This window comes from Penicillium subrubescens, assembly GCF_028828155.1.
Source record: "Penicillium subrubescens strain IBT 31985 chromosome Unknown utg000002l_segment0_segment0, whole genome shotgun sequence".
In the NCBI taxonomy this organism is placed as follows: domain Eukaryota; kingdom Fungi; phylum Ascomycota; class Eurotiomycetes; order Eurotiales; family Aspergillaceae; genus Penicillium; species Penicillium subrubescens.
The window spans coordinates 1,994,565-2,014,539 of record NW_026643152.1 but is presented as its reverse complement, the minus strand read 5'-3'; the positions used below and the strand labels follow the sequence as shown (position 1 = coordinate 2,014,539).

The following is a 19,975-nucleotide window of genomic DNA, read 5'->3' as shown; positions in this document are numbered from 1 at the left end:
TGTACCTGTCAAGTCGGCGTCAATCCCGACAGCTCGGCTCGTATCTGAGTCAAAGTAACAGTCAGCAAAGCAGAATATAACCAAATCCTTCAATTTTTGCTTTTCATCACAATAGCATACCAAATCCACCAGGAAACACTCCAACCAGCAAGTCCATCAACGACCCGAAACGGACTAGCGCGGGGATTCGCTATCGGGACTCATCGCTTATCGATACGCCATCAGATAGTTTGTTAGTAAATTATTCCGCCGTGCGACAGCAACAAGTGATCGGCGCGCAAACCTCCAGATCACGGCGATGCTCGACTCTACATATCTCTAACTCACACATCAACCTCCTCTATACACACCTCACCTATCTCCCATGTCTACCTCCACACTCCCCTCACAACCTCTCCCAAACGAAACGGGCCAGCCCGCCGAGCCGCGCGCCCGCGGTTCCACAACAGACGGGCTCGGCCTCGATCTCGACGCACCAGCCACCACACGGACGCCCTGGCCTGAACGGCTTCGAGAGCTGTCGCACTTGGCGGCGTCGTCGCCTGGTACCGTTTATATCGAATCCGAGACCGAGGAGACCATCCATGCGCATCTCGATGCGGTCGAGGCGATTCTGCGCGATCCGCGGCCGGCGCTCACAAGGGAGATTGGGAAGTGTCGGCGAAGGAGCCCTGGGGGTAAGGCGAGTGTGAATGTGGCGGAGAGAAAGACTATGACGGAGGAACTGGAGGAGGAGAAGCCAGTATTGGAGCAGGAGAATGGTGTCGACCATGTGGCTGTCTTGGCGCAGTTGATGGCACTGTTGCGCGAAGTCACGCTATTGAATGGCGAGGTTGAGCGGCGCCGCGAAGAATCGAGGGAGATTCGCGATCTGTTCGAAGAAAGGTGTCGCGGGTTATCAAGAACTATTGCCGAGCTTGAAGACGAGGTGCTAGAATTGTAAGTTTAGAAGTCATCCGTTTGCTTAGCTGTACCAAACCATGCTAACAGTTGTCATTTCTAGACAATCCGATCTCGTCGAGGATGCGGTCGAACTGGAAGGTATACAAGGGACTGTCCACGGACTGCATGATTGGATCGACCGGATAAGGAAAGAGCAGAAATTAGTCCAGACTTCAAGAACGCTTGCCTACCAAAAGTCGCGACGATCCTGGATTGGCCGGAAGGGTAAGGAGGACCGGGCTGTTGAGACGGACAGCGAGATGATGCTGGAAGGTCTAAATGCTTGGATGCGCGGATGGAGAGATGTCGAGGAAGGCTTCCAGGTCCGAGCGCGGGCACGACAAACACGAAGGAATCAAAGGCAGGCACAGCTCTTCCAAGCGGGCGAGAAGATCGGGCCTACACAGCAAAAGTCCATATCTCCACTAGAGTCTTTACCTTGTCCGATAGTTACTTAGTGCTGGCAGTGAATCGTGTATTTTTCTTGATATACACAAAACAACGAAAACCCGACGTATGCCGCTTCTAATACGAGAACTGACTCGAAAGTGCATCAGACATTTTTGGATTCGAGATTCACACGAAAAGAGATACAGACCACCGACCAACCCCAAGGGAAACGAGAAAATAGAAAAGGCCACTCTCGCCAGAAATCCGTAAATCGTTCGCCGTACCCAACCTAGTTCCCAAGCAAATGCATGCCATAATGCATCTTCTAAATCAACGTTGTATGTTCACAGAAAATATGTAGAGAAAAAAAAAACGGGGGTCCAAGAGGCCACCGACTGCATCCGCTTAGGGTGAAGATGACATTTCGGTGGGATGTCATCGAATGGTTGGCCCTCATGCGGTATGGGCCCTCCGTGGCTCTTCCTCGGGGCCTCTGCGTGGAGATTAATCCCAAGGCACCTGGTTTAGTCGCCGCATGGACGCAAAGAGAATGAGACAGAACGAAGACGCGGTAGAAAATCCCGAGATCAAGTCCCGCCGTTCAGGGTTCAAAATAAGATTATCAGACAGAGCGACTAGAGAGTCATGTGGTCGGAAGTAAAAAGATAACTAAGCGGTGTTCGGAGGTGAGATGCAAAGAATACCCCAGCGACGTATCGTCAGGCATCTGTCAAGACAAACTGACGGTGACGCTGTCACCGCTGGAGGTTCATAATAGCCATCTATAAGCAATGTCAGCACTTCATCATGTGTTATTAAGAACAAATCGCCATACTTGATTTCCTAAGCCGCAGGCGAGTTTTTTCCCATCGGGATCCCATGACAGAGCACGGTCTGGGATTGCTGGTCCATGACCATTCTGCCCGTTGATTGCGCGATCAGGTTCCTCCTTGACCTGTGCCCCGCTGGGAGCTTTCCATGTGGCCATTGGATCACCACCACGCTCGACATTCCAGATGAAGACTTGATCTTTACTGACCGCCCCGAGGGCATAACCATCGGGAGAGAAACTGCCAGTAAGGGCAGGTATTGAGGCGCCCAGTCGCAAGCGATGAACTGAGGTGTATTGTTTCGTATCCAGATTCACCTGCCACACTCCGACTGTACTATCGGCGGAGTATGAAGCAATGGTGATGGAGCTGCTCCCTTGTTTCGCTTGCAATGCCGACTGGTGTTGAATGTCGATGGCAGTGATGGCGTCTTGGTGGGCGTTTTCGATCAGAATATCGTGCGTGGGAATCCAGATCGAGGCTTTCGTGGCGCTAGCTGTGACTGCAACAGAATAGCTGGGGGTATGGGCGCAGCGCAGGAAAGTCCACTCCGTATCACCCAGCTGCGAGGTATGTGTCTTGACCAATCGAATATTGTTGTCTATTTCACATTCGTACACGGCACCGTTTCCACACGCAAACACCTGGTTGCGTCCACACCAGGCGAAATCATAGATCTGATTGTCAATCACCTGGGGCGGTGGGTAGACGTCGGGTCGCTGGCTGTCATCCCACAGGGCCAATTCGGAGGTGCGTTCATCAGATGCCACAATCACCAGTTGCGGGCTTTCTTCCGCCCAGTGTAACCCACTAATCACGCGGGGAAGTTCCGGCAACAAATCCACGACGTTACCGTCTGCATTATACATGGTCACATTTCCCTTCATGTCTCGGAAGGAGGCCACGGCCAATTTCGCGCCAATGCCATCCCATGCCACCGTGGATACATATGCGCCTGTGCCCTTGAGGTTCAAAAACTTGTTCTGAGCAGGTGCCGATGTTGACGACAGCTTCCAGAGGCTACAGAAGGTGTCCCCAGCAGCCACCAGCAAGGAGGGATCTCGCGGTCGCCAGCTGGCGGAGAGCACGTGATCTTCATCGAGCAAGGCGGTGTCGGGGGTCAAATCGGCGGCCTTGGCGGGGGAGATCTGGATGCCCACACTGCTGCCCGTCCTGAGAGTGGGTTCCTGAGGCACCTCTTCCGGCTCCATGGCCCCCATGCTCACGTCCCCGTCGCCGTCCAGATCGGGCACATGTGGATGTGGGCTAGCCGGTTTGCTCTCGGCCTCATCGACTTCCATCGCCTCGTCGCCATTAGTAGTCTCACTGGGGTGAATTTTCTTGCTGGTCTCCACTGGGTGACCATTCGTCACGCCGTCATGTGCCGGCTCTGGCGCTGGCTCTTGCGCTGGCTCTGGCGCTGACTCTGGCGCTGACTCTGGCGCTGGTGCCAGGGCCGGGGCTTGGTCTGCGCTCACCTCATCGCGGCTTTTTAATGTGCTCACTTCAAATGGCTCCGGTCCGAAAAAGTAGTTTGAAGGTGTAAAAGTAGTTGGATTGCCCTCCTGCGCCTCGTCGTTAGAATCCTCAGGACGAAAAAACGTAGGCGTCGGTAGGGGAGGCGGGTCAAATGAAAAAACGCATGCCCCCATTGTAACACCAAAAGAATAGGTCGCGCAAACATACCTTGTCGATAGAGGACTCGAGCTCGTGGTACTGCAGACCTTTCTGGACCAGCGAGACCAGCGCATGGGTTTTAATGTGGCGCGCAAAGGGTAGCGCCTGGGGATCGGGGTACCATGCGCGCTGCAGTGATACAGCAGCATCGCCATGACCTGTGAGTGGAATTGGTTAGAAATGGGACCTGCAAGAAGGAGATTGGAGGCGCAAGCGTTGACTGCATGGCAGCGATGATGCGACAACAAAGAAAAGCAGAGCTTGGGGTCGGTACAAACCTGATTCTTGGAGGTACCTAGAAGCGCACGGAGGCGGGATTAGCGAGCTGCAGGGCGCGCATCGGGGAAAGCTTCGGGGAAGGGGAGAAAGAACGTACCTCCATATTAGGTAGTTGACGTGATGCGAGGTCAGGTCAGGTTGTGCCATGATTACATGTGCGACCAGTCAAGTGCCGCGAACATGCCAGAGATGGCGGGTGGGAATGAGGCGGGCTTCCGCAAGGGAAGATGGAAAATCAAAAGTGGAGGCTCTGGGCGGCGGAGACCAGATGGAGCTTCCAGGAACGCGAACACGAAAAAGTTGGGCCTTGGACAATTGTGGAGGGTGTGTGGTAGCTTAGTTAGACCGAGCGAGCCGAAAGCAGAAAGGGGGCAAATGGGGGTCTTCCGAAGTGCCGTGGGGGGAACTTCAGGTTAGGAAGTCCGAGAGGTGCAGGTTGGTTGGGGTGGCTGAATGGGGGGAGGAGGTTAAGGGAGAGAGAAGGTTATAGGGTGCGGGAATTCAAGATGGAAATGGGGAGGTTTGAAGATGGACCGGGCCAGATGAACAAGACACAAGGTCAAGAAGAGAGAGAGAGAAGGCGAGACGGGGGGAGGTTCCAGGCGCCGATAACTAGCAGAGGCGGCAGATGGCAGGTGGCAGGTGGCAGGTGGCTGTCGAGATTGGTCCGGTGAATTGGGAGGGTTCACGTCGGAGATCTCGATCGTGGAACGTGGAGAGAGGGAAAGGAAGACAAGAGAGTTGGGGAGATGAGAAGGAGGAAGTGCAACTGGATGGTGGTAAGTTGGTTTGGTGGTTGGCAGAGACCGAACCAAAAGAGCAAGACCAACAACCAGGAGACGACTTGGCCAATGAACCCAAACCCTGCGGATGTATTTTGGAGGAATGAGGAATGGAGAATGGAGAAGCTGAAGAAGCCGAACGGCTGTGACAGCAACGAGTCACGACCAGAGGCTAAGCGCACTAGCCACCACTGGTCAAAAAGGCTAAAAGTGGGCTCAGGCTCAATCTTGAAAATGCGTGAATCCTGCGGTGGCGTCCTCCACACAGAGAAGATGAACAAACGGGGGAAGCTCGGTCGGCTCGGCTAGGCAAGGCCGATGAGAAGAGAAGAGAAGGACAGGGATAGGGATCTACAAGGCGCACTATGGGATATATCCAGTACAGTATATCATCGACACCTTGAACGGAACTTCTTGCATTTGAACCTTCAGCCTCCCAGGCTTGTCTCTCTCTGTGGGTTTTCCCAGTCCCGTCTGACTAACGCTTTTCGGGTCAACCAGTGGATCATCTCAAGAACATCTGAGAACTGCACATCATCGGAACTCGTCTCCACTCCGGAGCCTTTTGAACCCGTGACCCGATATGACAGAAGTATTAAGTCTTGTCTATTATTATATGCCTGGATTATACTACCTCTATATTAATGTTATTATTGATCTTTGCATAAACACAAGTCAGCTTCTACATTGATTCTGCACTATTAGACTATCATGCCCTCGTAAGAAAGCTCCAGGGCTACTTGCTGGATCGCCACAGCCACAGAGTAGTACTTGACTCGTACTGGCATCTTCTACCCAAACTACCTTCTGCTTACATTGAGACTTAAAAAAACAGCCTGTCACAAACAAGCTCATCGGGATAAAGCGCCATCATCTTTAGTTTCCCCGTTGAGGCGGGGTTCCCCTGCGCCGCTCGGCGAGATATATACTATCGATACGGGATGTAAGCACTATAACACATTTCTCAAGGAAGCTTAACTTAACAAGCACTTACAGGGCTGTAGCTCACTAATCCTGCCTCTCAATCCAGATGTTACAGATATTTCTGGACACTGCTTACCCTATAGTATATACCACAGCCAGGGGTTCGACTCGAAATACGTAGAACAATGATGCCACCATGGACAGAGCTATAAGCGCTTCGATTAATCATGCCCCTTCATATAAGCGAGGGCTAGGTAGGCATAGCCCTGAGAATAGAGAGTCTGTCTATAGATTCAATCAAAAATTTGAAGGAATTAAACCTATATTTCAACCTCATCCACGCCTTCAGTATACCTACCTACACCTGAAACGGGCTGTTCAGCCACTAGTCTAAGCTAATCGGTCCGCCGCCCTTCCAGGCGGGAACCTCAGCCCCCAACGTAACACCGTTTAGAACTTCCTCTTCGCAGCCAAAACCTCTGGGCTTCTGGTCAACAAGCCCTGCGGTCTCGCGTCCGCCGCGAGAACGAAATGCCCCTCCGAGTCAATATTCCTCCGGCCACTCGCGCCGTCCTCATCAGCCTCCTGGCCCTCTCCCTCCTCTACAACATCGCCAGATGGCGGCAACTTGACACCTCCGCCGGCAGCGTCCAAACCAGCCCGATCATTCCCTACCTCACCCTCGTTCCCTCTCTCTTCTATTACTACCCCTGGACCCTGCTCACGGCCACCTTCGTGGAGCAGAATATCTTTACCGTTGCCCTCAATGCTGCCACTATCTTCTATGGCGGCAAATACCTCGAGCGCGCGTGGGGGTCTCGCGAATTCAGCAAGTTCATCGTTGCTGTCGCGCTGATTCCTAACATTGTGATTGTTCCGTTTTATCTGATCTGGGGCGCCCTCGGGGGTTCTTCAAGCAGAGCGTAGGTTTTGTTCATCCTGTCCAGTGTGCTGGGCTAAAATATGGTAACCGAACTGACCATTGAACCCCCTTCTGTACACAGTCTCACCCAGATCTGCGGCGGCGTCGCTATCCAAGGTTCTTTCCTTGTCGCCTTCAAACAGCTCGTTCCCGAACACACGGTCGCCATTTTCAAGGGCTTGGTCAAGATGCGCGTCAAGCATTTCCCCGCTCTATTCCTGCTCCTCAACACCATCAGCGGCATCATCATTGGAACCGATACTGCCGCCGTCCTGGCCTGGCTAGGCCTCCTATCTAGCTGGACCTACCTCCGGTTTTATAAGCGACAGCCTGATCTCACCGGTACCTCCACCAATGGCCTCGGTATCAAGGGTGATGCCAGCGAGACTTTTGCTTTTGCCTGCCTATTCCCCGATGTGATGCAACCCCCTATCGCATTCGTCGCCGATCAAATCTACGCCCTGCTTGTCACAGTGAGACTCATCACTCCCTTCTCGGAGGATGAAATTGCTTCAGGAAACCAGCAGGTGCTGGCTCGTGGTGAGGCTGGACTCCCCACACTCCTTAGCAACCAGCGCGGAGGAGCGCGGGGCTCTGGCAAGCGGGAGGAGGCTGAGCGGAGACGTGCGTTGGCCTTGAAGGCTTTGGACCAGCGACTACAGGCGGCGGCGGGTGGACGACCTCATGCCGGTCCGTCGACGCTAGGCGAGCCTTCTTCTTCTCAGCACCGCCCGACTACACCGACACCGTCGACTGGGCAAGGTATGCTGGGAGAGACCAGTTATAACCCTGATCATGCATGAAAGGGGCGCAGTATTGGGGCTGTTTGGACATACTTGCATGAATAAAATGGGGCCCTGGGGCTGAAGAACTACCTCACCTGCCCCTGTTGCTCTAATATCTCCTTCTGATGATGTATATTGCACACAATTTTCTCATTGATATTATGCCCTGGACCTCGATCTTCCGTTGATCTGACCTCCTCGGCATATGTGTGACTTTGTGATGGTCACTGATTTCTTTCTTAATGACGACCAAGCGAGATTGCGATTTGTATTTCTTGCAATTGGGATCTTTCCCTTAGTTTTATACCAGCCAACAGCGAGTGTCTTATAACGAGAGCTTCCAAAACAGAACTGGTCAATGCACCTTCCGAATGAGTTAGATAGACTTTCCAAAAAATACATAGTCGTAATGAAAACAACCAGAAAAGCAAAGATGCAAGTATACTATGCTACAGGTGATCTCCCCAGCCCACCCAACAGGTAGGGCAGACAAGAAGAGACCAGAAAGGTATAGTGAACAAACCACACTACACCAAATCGTCCCCTAAAAGAACAGGACAGCCATCTTACAGCTCCCTCATCTTCTCAACCTCACCACGAGCCTCAGCCAACATCCGCTCCTGATCCTTCTTCGCCTGCCGCATAGTCGCTATGCGCTCACGATCCTTCCCAGCCTTAGCCGTAATAGCCTCCAACCGCTTCCGCTCCGCCTCATCCTCTGCACTAGCAGGGACCTCCTCCGCCCCCGTCGACGCCTGCACCCGACTCCAAATCTCCTTGTAGTTGAGATCCTTCAGGTCCACGACGGCAGTCTTCTCGCCGCTCTCGGCAGCCGGCGCGTGCTTGTCGGTGATATTTTTGGCGCCGACGATCGCGGACGCGGTGCTGCTGAGTCGCTCGGCGAAGTAGATTGTCAGTGCGGGAGGGGCGGCCTGGTCGTCTGTTTGTTGGACGGTCATTCGTACGCCTGGGTTGTGGTACTTTAGGCGGGGGAGACAGTTGCGCCAGAAGTGGCGGGCGCCTTGGTGACCGTTGTAGATCTTGCGGGCGTATGTGAGGTGCAGGCGGGTTACCGGGGGGAATTCTTTTGTGGCGGAGGTTGGGCTGGGGAAGATGGCGGCGCCGGTGCCGGTTCGGATGTCGAGGATCTGGGGGGTGGAGGGGTGGTTAGTTTGAGAGTTTCTTGAGGGATTGGAGGGTTCAATTGAATGGGTGTCAATTGGAAAGGGTTGTGGTTGTGTCGAGATGTTTGGGTTCGATGTTGAAAAAGATTCGGGGGTGTGAATGTTTAACGGGGAGGAATGGGATGATTTACCCTCTAGAAAAGATTAAGCAATTGAGTTAGCCAATGATCAACTCATTCATCCCAGTTGCAGGAGTTAAGTATCACAACTCTGCTATTCCGAGTCACTTACAGTCTTCAGCTTCCGCATGCGCTTGAACAGGTTCACCATGAGGGCAGAGTGTGTCGCAGAGGGGCTGGCCCTGCTGCGAAGGAACTTTTGGAATCGGCAAAAATTAGAACTGGACCGAGAGTGAATATCTCCTTCCTCAATGGCCTGGATCAGAGCTTGGCGTGTGTTGTCGTGGATCTGGGGAAATTTGACTGCGGAAACTCTTGCGCGTGAAAGTTGCTCCGTGATATCGAATCACGTGATATGTACATTCTATGTATCCTTTCTGACCACCAGATCTACTTGAATATTTTGTTCAATATTCTCCTAGTCCCATAGTCTCATGAATCAGTGAATCAAATTCTACCTTATCGACTCTTGACTCACTTTCTACATAGCCACCACCGGTCTGATTCAAGTAGATAAGAGGCACGTGCGGAAATCCCGGCCAGTCACAGCCGCAGCGGCTCGACCGCCTTTGAGTCACTGGCACAATTCGATTTGAATTTATATCACCCCGCGATCTCTTGTTTCCCTGTCCCTTGGGAGTCTTGCAATCAGGGTTCAATCCGGTTGAATTAATCATGGCAGCCGCTGCTGCGTCCGCTGCTGCGCTCGACCCGAGCAACAGCACAAAAAATACTCTGAAGCTTGAAAATGTGACCATATACCCCTCCCCCTCCATTTAGGCCGCTTTTCCCCAAATTTTTAGATCTATGATCGCAAGTTGCTAACTCAACTTTTACTCTTCCCAGACCGAGAAGCGTGACTCCCTTATTGCAATTGAGAAGAAGTACCAGGCACAATGGAAGGAGAACAAGGTCTTCGAGGTCGACGCTCCGTCCTTCGAGGAGGTCCCCCAGGGCTCAATGTCCGCCGCCGAGCTGCGTGAGAAGCACCCCAAGTTCTTCGGTACCATGGCCTACCCCTACATGAACGGTACCCTGCACGCCGGTCACAGTTTCACTGCCAGTAAGGTCGAGTTCATGACCGGTTTCGCCCGCATGGAGGGCAAGCGTGCTCTTTTCCCGCTTGGCTTCCACTGCACTGGTATGCCAATCAAGGCCTGTGCCGACAAGCTGCGCGACGAGGTGAAGATGTTCGGCCAGAACTTCGAGGGATACAAGGAGGACGAGGAGCCCAGCGCTCCCGCTGCGCCTACCCAGGAGTCTAAGCCCGAGGCTAAGGCCCAGGCTGAGAAGTTCTCCGGCAAGAAGAGCAAGGCCGCCGCTAAGACCGTGAAGATGAAGTACCAGTTCCAGATCATGTTGGCCATTGGTGTTCCTCTGGAGGATATTCACAAGTTCGCCGATGCCAACCACTGGCTGCACCACTTCCCCCCTCTTGCCATCCGCGATCTGGACAGCATGGGTGCTCGAGTTGACTGGCGGAGACAGTTCGTCACCACCGACGCCAACCCTTACTACGATGCCTTTGTCCGCTGGCAGATGAACCGTCTGCATGAGCTCGGCAAGATCATGTACGGTAGCCGTTATACTATCTACTCGCCCAAGGATGGCCAGCCCTGCATGGACCACGACCGTACCGAGGGTGAGGGTATCGGTCCGCAGGAGTACACTGCCCTGAAGCTTCAGGTTAAAGAGTGGGCCCCCGAGATTGCTCAGATTGTCAAGGGTAAGATCGAGGATGATGCCAAGGTCTTCTTCGTTCCTGCTACCCTGCGTCCTGAGACCATGTACGGTCAGACCAACTGCTTCGTTGGCCCTAAGATCAACTACGGTCTGTTCAAGCTGAAGGAGAAGGAATACGTTATTGTCACCAAGCGTGCTGCCTGGAACATGGCTTTCCAGGGCCACTTCTTCGAGGACGGCTATTTCCCCAAGACCCAGGCTGAGCTGCCTCTCGTCCTCGAGGCTCCCGGTTCCGCCTTTGTTGGTACTCTTATCAACGCTCCTCTGTCCTTCCACAAGGAGGGTGTGTACATTCTGCCCATGGACAGCGTCTCCGCTTCCAAGGGTACTGGTGTCGTTACTTCCGTTCCCTCGGACAGCCCTGATGACTACGCTACCCTGATGGACCTGATCAAGAAGGCCGACTACTACGGTATCAAGAAGGAGTGGGCTGAGAAGGAAATCTTCCCTCTGATTGATACCCCCACATATGGCAACCTGACTGCTCCTGCTCTGGTTAAGCAGCTCAAGATTAACTCTCCCAAGGACGTCACACAGCTTGCCGAGGCTAAGGATCTTGCTTACACCGAAGGCTTCTACAAGGGTACTATGATTGTGGGCGAGTTCAAGGGCGAGCCCGTTAGCGTTGCCAAGGACAAGGTCCGCCAGTCTCTGTACAAGAGCGGCGACGCCTTCCCCTTCGCCGATCCCATGGGCAAGGTTGTTTCTCGCTCTGGCGATGAGTGTGTTGTTGCATACCTCGGCCAGTGGTTCCTGAACTACGGTGAGAATGACGCCGAATGGCAGAAGGAGACCCTGAACCACGTTGCCAACAAGCTCAACACCTACGCTGCCGAGACTAAGCACGGCTTCGAGAAGAACCTGGACTGGCTGAACCGCTGGGCCTGCGCCCGTACCTACGGTCTGGGCTCCAAGCTGCCCTGGGATACCCAGTTCCTGGTCGAGTCCCTGAGTGACAGTACTGTCTATATGGCTTACTACACCATTGCCCACCTCCTGCACGGCGACCGCTACGGCAAGACCACCGGCCCCTTGAACATTACCGCCGACCAGATGATCGATGAGGTCTGGGACTACATCTTCACCCGTCGTGAGATCAGCGACGAGCTGATCTCCAAGTCTGGTATCAGCAAGGATGCCCTGCTCAAGATGCGTCGTGAGTTTGAGTACTGGTACCCCCTGGATGTCCGTGTTTCCGGCAAGGACCTGATCCCGAACCACCTGACCTTCTTCCTGTACATTCACGTTGCGCTCTTCCCGCCCGAGTACTGGCCCCGTGGTGTTCGCGCCAACGGTCACCTGCTGCTGAACGGCGAGAAGATGAGTAAGAGTACTGGTAACTTCCTCACCCTGAAGGACGCCGTCGACAAGTTCGGTGCCGATGCCACCCGTATCGCCTTCGCCGATGCTGGTGACGGTATTGAGGATGCCAACTTCGAGGAGGCCGTCGCCAACAGCAACATCCTGCGTCTGTTCACTCTAAAGGAATGGATCGAGGAGGTTGTTAAAGACACTTCCCTGCGCACTGGTGACTCTGATGCCGCCTCTGGCAAACTCTTCGACGAGCTGTTTGACAACGAGTTGAACAGCCTCGTCCGTGAGGCTCAGAAGCACTACCAAGAGTAAGTCAGGCTCCTTTTTGACCTGGAGTACATTACTAACCCTCTCATTTAGTACTGACTTCAAGCTTGCCCTGAAGTCTGGTCTGTATGACTTCACTGCTGCTCGCGATACCTACCGTGAGGCTGCCACCGCTGCCGGTGTTGGCATGCACCGCGATACGATCCTGCGCTACATTGAGCTGCAGGCTCTGATGCTCGCCCCTATTACTCCTCACTGGTCTGAGTACGTCTGGCTCGAGGTTCTCAAGAAGGTCAGATGCTCTCCTCCCTTTATAACATCATGTGAAGGAAAATCTAGTCTAACTAATCCACAGCCCGAGTCCATCCACTTTGCCAAGTTTCCCACCGTCCCCGAGCCCAAGGTGGACCTCACCGCTGCCCAGAACTACGTCCGCAGCACCGCCTCCAGCATTCTGTCCTCGGAGGGCCAGTTCACCAAGCGTCTGTCCAAGGGCAAGGCCTCGAGCTTCGACCCTCGCAAGCCTAAGAAGCTCACCATCTTCTATGCCGAGAACTTCCCCGCCTGGCAGGATAAGTACATCGACCTAGTTCGCGAGGCCTTTGACTCCCTGACCGTCACTATCAACGACAAGGAGCTCAACGCCAAGGTCGGCAAGCTCGGCGAGATGAAGAAGGCCATGCCCTTCGTCCAGACCCTGAAGCGCCGCCTGGTTTCCAACCGCGAGTCTTCCGAGCTCGTCTTCGGCCGCAAGCTGCCCTTCGATGAGCTCAAGTATCTGTCTGCCATGATCCCCGGCCTGAAGCGTACTTCTGGTTACAAGGAGATCGAGCTCATTCATGTTGATGAGGGTGGCAAGACTGGCAAGGTTGTTGGCACTGGTGAGGCTCGTGAGGGTCTGAATGCTGAGAATGCTGTGCCTGGTCAGCCTTCCTTTACTTTTGCTAACGTTGATTAATTCGGTCTGTTGTCTTGAGGATATGACTGGGTTGTCTGTCCTGTTTCTTGTGTCTGTTCAAGAGTCATGTTTGATGAGCTTATGCTGCTAAAAAGGAATAAATGCATTTTCATGGTTCATATCGTACGCTATCCTTCATGTTTAAAGCACTTTCGCAAGATGGTCAAAACTCCAGGCAGGGGGTAGTAGTCGAGATAAGTAGGGACGCATATGACACGAAAAACCTCTCCGATTCCATTATTCTCCAAGGTATGCAGGGCAATGGTGACTGCGACTTCAGGGGAAAACGGTAAAAGCTCGATCCGATCACGCGTTTCACGGCGAAGATTGCAGCAGATGTGGTAAATTGAGTACCACAAACAAAAAGGAACCTCGATAACGAGTGAGCAGAGCCTGATAATCTCCATGAACAGCATAGTGACTTCCGTCTTCCTCAATTCTATATGCTGTCTGCCAAGGGAGGTGCCGGCCAAAACTGGATACTGAAAGGTCAAGTATGGGTCTTTCAGTATGATGATTTGGAAAGCTTTGAGATCCTATACCCTCGAATTTTAGCTCTTTATTATTGAGTCTACATTATTCCTTCCCTTCATTACCAGGGTTCTACGTCTCTATAACAGTTTTTGAACCATCTTTTGAACCATCTTTTGAACCATCTTTTGAACCATCTTTTGAACCATCTTTTGAACCATCTTTTGAACCATCTTTTGAACCATCCTTTGAACCATCTTTTGAATGACCATAATAAGCATTTAGCTATCAGAGCCAACCAGGCAGTGATTAACGTTAACGTTAGGAAAGCACTAGGCCAGGCTTCCTAGTCGAAGAAGCGCCGATAAGGCGTTCCCACAACTTCTTTAAACATGCTCAAGCCACTCAACCGCTTTTCGGACAGACTCGCCGACATGAACGGCGATGATTCTGTCATCCGATCCCGGGCGAGTGAGTAGCTTGTAGTATTAGCACTCTCTTTTGAATCGTCTTTGGAGTTTGATGTATATCTAACTGCCGTGAAGCAGAGTTTCGCGAGTTTGCATCTACTATGTGGTGGTTGTATCGCCTTTGGACATGCTGCCTTCCATAAGGTCTTTCCCCTTATTGTGGTCGATGAGGAGACAGCTGGGGAGTTAGTGATATTATCATCCTGCCACACCCACACACCAAATCCTGGTGGACGCATCATATGACCTGGCAAAAGGTTTTCTCGATTTGGGCCAGATGCATGAGGACGAATCTGGCCTGACTTCTTTCTGATGAAGATTATCAAGTACGTTGGTCTACATTGGGGTTCCATAAGTTTGAAACCCCGACAAATTTTCAGAGTCATCTTTGCAGTCACGAGTTGAAGGATAGGCTACAGAATGATACCTAATCTACCGAAAAAGACAATTTAAATGACCTTTAGAAAGACCTTTCAAAAACCAAGAGGTGGAAGCATATCTGTTTGGCAGTTTCTCTGGTTTCTAGACTCAGACTTTCGAACTGCCACTGTATAAACCTAACGTCGAGCTATATACTAACCTATGTCTCACGTAGCGTCGTGAACGACAAACTTGACGCTTCTTCAAATTCTGGGTGTGGCCGCATTTCTCATTCCTTTTGGGGCTGTCCGGCAACTTAACTGTGTTACTAGGAGTTTTATGTGTTGATAAGGTTCCTCCCTCTTTCATTTCTACGCAATTCATAATTCATTCCTAAATTTTCTTACTCTCAACATATCTGCTCATACCTGACCGGCCCCTTCTGAGTCATTAGACTCGACTAAATATTTCAAAATGTCCATAGATTCTACTTTTTCCGCACAGCGCTTCCAGTTTCCGTCGAAATTTTCAGACTTTGCCCTGTACCTTTTCAAACGTAACGAGACAAGCAAGGTTACTTTTACGGATGTACCTCCTTCTTGGGGAGAGGCGGTGTTTCAACGTAGTGACCAGGAAATTTGCGCAAGGTCAGACAGGGAACTCATCTGTTAATCCTCTAAAAATTAATCTTTAGCAGGCAAATTTGGAGTACCGTCACCCGAAAGATTACCGTTATCATACCTGGGGAGATTCACGATTGTGTTCAAGATTGGTTGAATGATTCAATGATAACGTGGGTCGAGAATCGTACCATCCCATTCCAGGAGCTACGGAACCTCGAGGCACGCGTCGGTAGCACTATTCGACTCATAGACTCGAATTCCGATTATGTTCAGAAGCAACCCGATTTCTCCATCCGACCTAAGCATTTGCTTTATCCAACGCTGGCGGTGGAAGCGGGCTGGGCGAAGTTGGGAACACAGCTCTTAGATAGTGAGGACTTACGACTATACAGTAGTGATGGGGTCTAGACTGTTCTTACTGTTGCTTGGACACAACAGGGAGATCGCATTGCAGGCACTGCGACACTATACAAGCTTGATTCGAGTGGGGTTCCTACTAAAGAGCAGAAGGAGGTAAGCATATTGTAGCCTTAACAGTGTTCTTCAGCGTGGCCTATGATCTCATTTTTCACAGAAAATTTTCCCTGTACGCTTTTCTTCCATCTGAAATCCGCTGCGCTTTAGAGTCACTCGGGGTGATCTTTTGGGAACGAACCTCCAAGAGGATCGCGACGCGTCAGAAACCTTATACTTCGATATTGGTCATCTTCAGAGGGAAGCTATACGCAACTTCGCTAAAGTGGGGTATAAACCAGCGTAGTCATGGTTTATGATGGCTGGAATTTGTTTCCCCAAAGATCTGGTGGACCTTGAGGCCCACCCTTGCTTCGAATGGTCTTTTTAGATGTGTTTTATATCGTGTTTCGTGATAGCCTAGGCATCATCTCAGGATCTATTGCTCAAATTTTAATTGAGAGGATGGGTTATAGCCTCGTCATGGTTCCGAACTTAAGAACCTACTGGACATTCAAAACTAAGTGGGATCGTAGCAAGTAACAACAGAATAGCCTGTGCCTTATTTCTTCAGAATGATTGCAACCTTCAAGGATCCTCATCGCTTTAGCATCTATCACAGTTTGTTTAATAGTAGACCCGATGGTAGCCTTCAAAGTGTTCCTGGATCTTTGTGAACTGCGAGATCTTCTTAGTCACCGGGCAATTGCCCATGGAATGCCCATGATTGTAAAGATGCAAATAATCTTTGACAGCCCGTATCAGGACATTGAAAACCTGCTTTCCCCACTCACGGACACCGTCAGGCCGGCGCCGACTATCGCTGGAATAATCGCTAGAAATGACGAGGCTTGGCGGGAGAATGAGAGGATGCGGACACAAATGGAGAGCTACGTGTATATTATACAAGGCAAGACTATCAGAACACCAGTCGCTATGCTAACGATGCTATGGTACATTGTACTTCTCCAAAAGAATAAGGCTAAGTGCCAAGTGTATGAAGTACCACTCAACTATATTGGTGTCTCAGACGAGGCCTCTTGCGTTTGTCCGCCTTGAGCTTTTCGGCAATGAAATTCCAACATTCAATCGGTGGTCGAGAATCGACATGCTTCCCGTTAGGAGTGAAGACTTCAATCTGGGGGCAAGTCTCCGTCTCGGTATCCGGATTGCGCTTGTTGCGGATTTGAATGCTGACTTCGACCCAGCCGCAGCCTTCAACGAGGATATCGGCCGACATCACGCGATACGGGAGTCTAGGAATAGGAATTCCCCTGTCCTTTACAGCCTTGGCAATTGTAGAGGGCAGATTCGATGCAGTTGTGTCCCACTTCAAGTCAAACTTTCCAGCCGATGCGATTGTTTTGCCAGTGCCTTCGTTCATGAGGACCGTTCCTGCATAGGGTCGCTGCTCAGTCTGCATTTCAATTGCCTTCTCTGTTTTGGTGACATGCGATTCGATGGGTACAAAGCATGCAGCCAGGATGGTATCTTCTGGATTCACGGCTGTGATACGCACAAGACCACCACCAAGGAGAAGAGACTGGCCGGGCTTGATGGTGCATCGATCAGGTTTGACCCGCTTGGTCATGATCAAATCACGCTTGTGCTCATCACGCACGTAATCCTCAAGCTCGCCACGTTCGAGACCAGGCAAGTCAATGACTTCGCCCTTGCCGCGGCCAAATGGAATTCGGATAGGCGATACTGTAGTTCCCGGCATGGACGACACCACTGGGAGCACCGGAAACACTTCCTCTCGGGGAGCCGGGGGAAGCAGACTATCGGGATCCAACAAAGAAGCCTGTCGTTGGTTAGGAACCTCTTGCTCCTCCCGTTGACGCTCGATCCATTCGGCCATATTCTCGATAGTTCGAGAGTCTTTAGGAAAGCAGGCCTCGATAAAGCTGCTCTTTCCCACATTTGCTTTCCCCACTACCCAGATACCTCCCCCATGCTCTTTAATCTCTTCTTTGACTTGCTTGGTCCACCATCCACGGTGGGCACTAATCATGTGCACATTGCCTAGTCTCACATCTCTTCCGGCCTTCCCTAGGGCATCACGGAGCACGTCGCGGACATATTCCATCTTGGAGTCTACCTGTTCCTTGGTTGCTGCCAGCAGATCAGACCGTGTAATGATGAAGCTCAGAGTAGGCATCTTTTTGCCTCCGCGGTACTTTTCGTTGGCTGATCGTCGGTTTTTAGAACGCTGCTCTTGAACATATAATGCCCAATGGATGCGTGGAATGAGAGACATGGGAAAGTCGGCTGCATCCAAGATATGATAGACACGATTATTCTTGTAAGGTGATTCGTTCATGAAGTCTCGGATTGAATGGACGGAAGGCTTGGGGGAAGAAACTGCCTTGTTGTGGTGTATTAAGTCGTGGCAGCGATCGCAGACATGGGTAACACGCGATGGAGATTGTAATGAGTAGTCGTCGGGTACAACGGCATCATCTGGCAGTGCACCGCCTTTAAATTGATCAGTAACTGACTTGTAGCATTCGCAACGGGGCATGTATTGGGGAACCAACCCTGCATGGGTATAGGGGCTGTAGGTTGCGCATCCTCGCCAAGACAGCCCTGCTCTGTGTTTGTGCTTGTCGCATCCTCTGCCGCATTGCTTTGCTCGATGGCCTCTCTTTTCGAGGCCAGGAGCTTTCGGGTCTGCTTCCGGCTTGCACTATAGTACCCTGGTTCATCTGGCTCGATGGTTTGTGAGAAAGCACCACATCCAGGACAACATATTGGCAAGACATCGGTCAGGTTCTCGATATCGGCTTGTTCTTTTAGTCGACGCGATGACGAAAATGTGCGAAACTGGTTGCGATTTCGGTCGGCGAGGGAGCTAATGTTTATTGAGGGTGTTGCGGCGCCGCATCGTGAATATATCGTATACGTCAATCGCTGAGAACATGATCTCGAAGTGGACCTGAGGCTGCCGAGCCTCAGAGTTCTAGACAATGCGCCACGAGCGCAAAGTGACATGATTGCGTACAACCGTAAGTTGCGGAGTTCGGGCGGAGCTTTTTTTTTGTCGGCCAGGCGTCTTATCGATAAGGCGCTTGATCTCCCGTCTTATGTCAACCTCTATCGACAGCAGAAGCGTATACTCCGTACAGCATGTATTTATCATAGAAAGTACACAGTCGCCCACAAAAATTTCAATCATTGTATAGTCAAGGACTTAAGCTTGCCTTGAGGAAGTCACATAAGTTGATGGCCTGGCGTGAGTCGCCGATACTACAGGTTTCTTGATCGGTCCAACATTTATGCTTCGAGACGATACATTCATTCAGGTTTTGATTAGGATATTCAAAGTCAAGAGGAGCAAGAATAGTAATAGAATATTGACACAAGAATTTTCGCTTAAAAGAAATGCACTTATAACCCTTTGGAAGTAGGAACGCCATCGTTAACCGTAAACCAGAGCCCCGTCGGTACCCATTCAAGCGCGAGCTTTGCCCTTGCCCTTGGAGTCGGATTCATCTGCCTCATCCTCGGAGTCACTCATGAACTCGTCATCGTCATCAAACCCGATGAAACGACGAGGTGCCGGCTTGGCTGCCGATGTAGAAGGCACCGCGGAGCTCGAAGATGCGCCATTGTTTTCTTCCTCCTCATCGTCCTCCTCGGAACCGGATGAGCTCGCATGCTCGCTACCTTCGCTAGCACTGGTGCTAGATCCACCCAAAATCGCATCGCGTAGGTTGTCGGTCCATGCGCCGTCCTTCATTGCGAGAAGAACCGCCTCTCGTGCCTTTTCATTCATCTCCTCCTTGTCGTCCATCCATTGACCATCGATCTTTTGCTTTCCACCGCCGTTCTTGATCTCATCCTGTCGCTTCTCTGCCATCTCTACCACAGCCTGCCACCGGCGGCGGCGCTCCTCCTTTTCTTGCTTATCCATCTCCGGCTTGACGGCGAGATACTCGGCAAGTGCCTTGGCCTCATTGACCGTGCGCAAACGGCGGCCGTCGAGGTTACGGCTTGAGCTGTTGTTGTCACCCTGGTTGCGCTTGCGCTTGCTGGCCATGCGGCCACCGGCGGCACGAAGCTGAGATCCGAAACCACCCTTACCACCACACATCGGCGCGGAGAGGCGGATGGGGAGAATGGTATTGGCGGAGCCATTGTCGCTACTGATCAAAGACTGAAGAGAAGCAGGAGAGGCGAATATTTGCTTGTTGTTGGTGGTTGTGAGGATGAGACGTTCGAGAGAAAGCGAGGTAGGAAGGTATGAGGAGACTTTGTCTGTAAGGTCTGAAACGCTCGCCACGGAGGGAAGCGCAAACGAGAGAGTGGATGGGAGTGAGAGTCCCGGGAAGGAGGAGAGTAGGACGTTGATGTTTGACTGCGCCATGTTGTATGAGTTGTTGAGGCGTAGAGCTGGGCCGTAGAGATGATAGACCGTTGGATCAAGTTTATCGATCGACGCCATCGAGATAAGCCCGGCGGCGGCTGGAGACTGCCAAT

At 51.8% G+C, this 19,975-nt stretch overlaps 7 protein-coding genes across 7 annotated transcripts; 3 read left to right on the top strand and 4 right to left on the bottom strand.

The window, feature by feature from the left end:
- Window positions 1–364: 364 nt before the first annotated feature.
- On the top strand, window positions 365–1,400 carry N7473_002109 (uncharacterized protein; the record flags this gene model as incomplete). Its single annotated transcript, XM_057148049.1, has 2 exons — window positions 365–939; window positions 1,004–1,400. The coding sequence occupies 2 exons, from the start codon at window positions 365–367 to the stop codon at window positions 1,398–1,400; spliced, it is 972 nt and encodes a 323-aa protein (XP_057011703.1).
- Window positions 1,401–2,087: 687 nt separating this feature from the next.
- On the bottom strand, window positions 2,088–4,265 carry N7473_002108 (uncharacterized protein; the record flags this gene model as incomplete). The annotated part of the gene is made up of 5 exons (XM_057148048.1): window positions 2,088–2,114; window positions 2,168–3,727; window positions 3,849–3,997; window positions 4,118–4,134; window positions 4,216–4,265. 5 exons carry the CDS (start codon window positions 4,263–4,265, stop codon window positions 2,088–2,090), a joined length of 1,803 nt encoding a protein of 600 aa, XP_057011702.1.
- Window positions 4,266–6,271: 2,006 nt separating this feature from the next.
- Window positions 6,272–7,866, top strand: N7473_002107 (rhomboid family protein; the record flags this gene model as incomplete). The annotated part of the gene is made up of 2 exons (XM_057148047.1): window positions 6,272–6,747; window positions 6,829–7,866. Coding segments are annotated over 2 exons (1,197 nt in total), but the record flags the coding sequence as incomplete, so codon positions are not given.
- A 231-nt stretch (window positions 7,867–8,097) lies between these two features.
- N7473_002106 (mitochondrial 54S ribosomal protein mL61) lies at window positions 8,098–8,985 on the bottom strand (the record flags this gene model as incomplete). Its single annotated transcript, XM_057148046.1, has 2 exons — window positions 8,098–8,679; window positions 8,947–8,985. 2 exons carry the CDS (start codon window positions 8,983–8,985, stop codon window positions 8,098–8,100), a joined length of 621 nt encoding a protein of 206 aa, XP_057011700.1.
- A 524-nt stretch (window positions 8,986–9,509) lies between these two features.
- Window positions 9,510–13,116, top strand: N7473_002105 (leucine--tRNA ligase CDC60; the record flags this gene model as incomplete). Its single annotated transcript, XM_057148045.1, has 4 exons — window positions 9,510–9,584; window positions 9,681–12,199; window positions 12,252–12,450; window positions 12,514–13,116. 4 exons carry the CDS (start codon window positions 9,510–9,512, stop codon window positions 13,114–13,116), a joined length of 3,396 nt encoding a protein of 1,131 aa, XP_057011699.1.
- A 3,386-nt stretch (window positions 13,117–16,502) lies between these two features.
- On the bottom strand, window positions 16,503–18,487 carry N7473_002104 (uncharacterized protein; the record flags this gene model as incomplete). The annotated part of the gene is made up of 2 exons (XM_057148044.1): window positions 16,503–17,971; window positions 18,034–18,487. The coding sequence occupies 2 exons, from the start codon at window positions 18,485–18,487 to the stop codon at window positions 16,503–16,505; spliced, it is 1,923 nt and encodes a 640-aa protein (XP_057011698.1).
- Window positions 18,488–18,947: 460 nt separating this feature from the next.
- N7473_002103 (telomere maintenance SDE2 family protein) lies at window positions 18,948–19,940 on the bottom strand (the record flags this gene model as incomplete). The annotated part of the gene is made up of 1 exon (XM_057148043.1): window positions 18,948–19,940. One exon carries the CDS (start codon window positions 19,938–19,940, stop codon window positions 18,948–18,950), a length of 993 nt encoding a protein of 330 aa, XP_057011697.1.
- Between the last annotated feature and the right edge of the window lie 35 nt (window positions 19,941–19,975).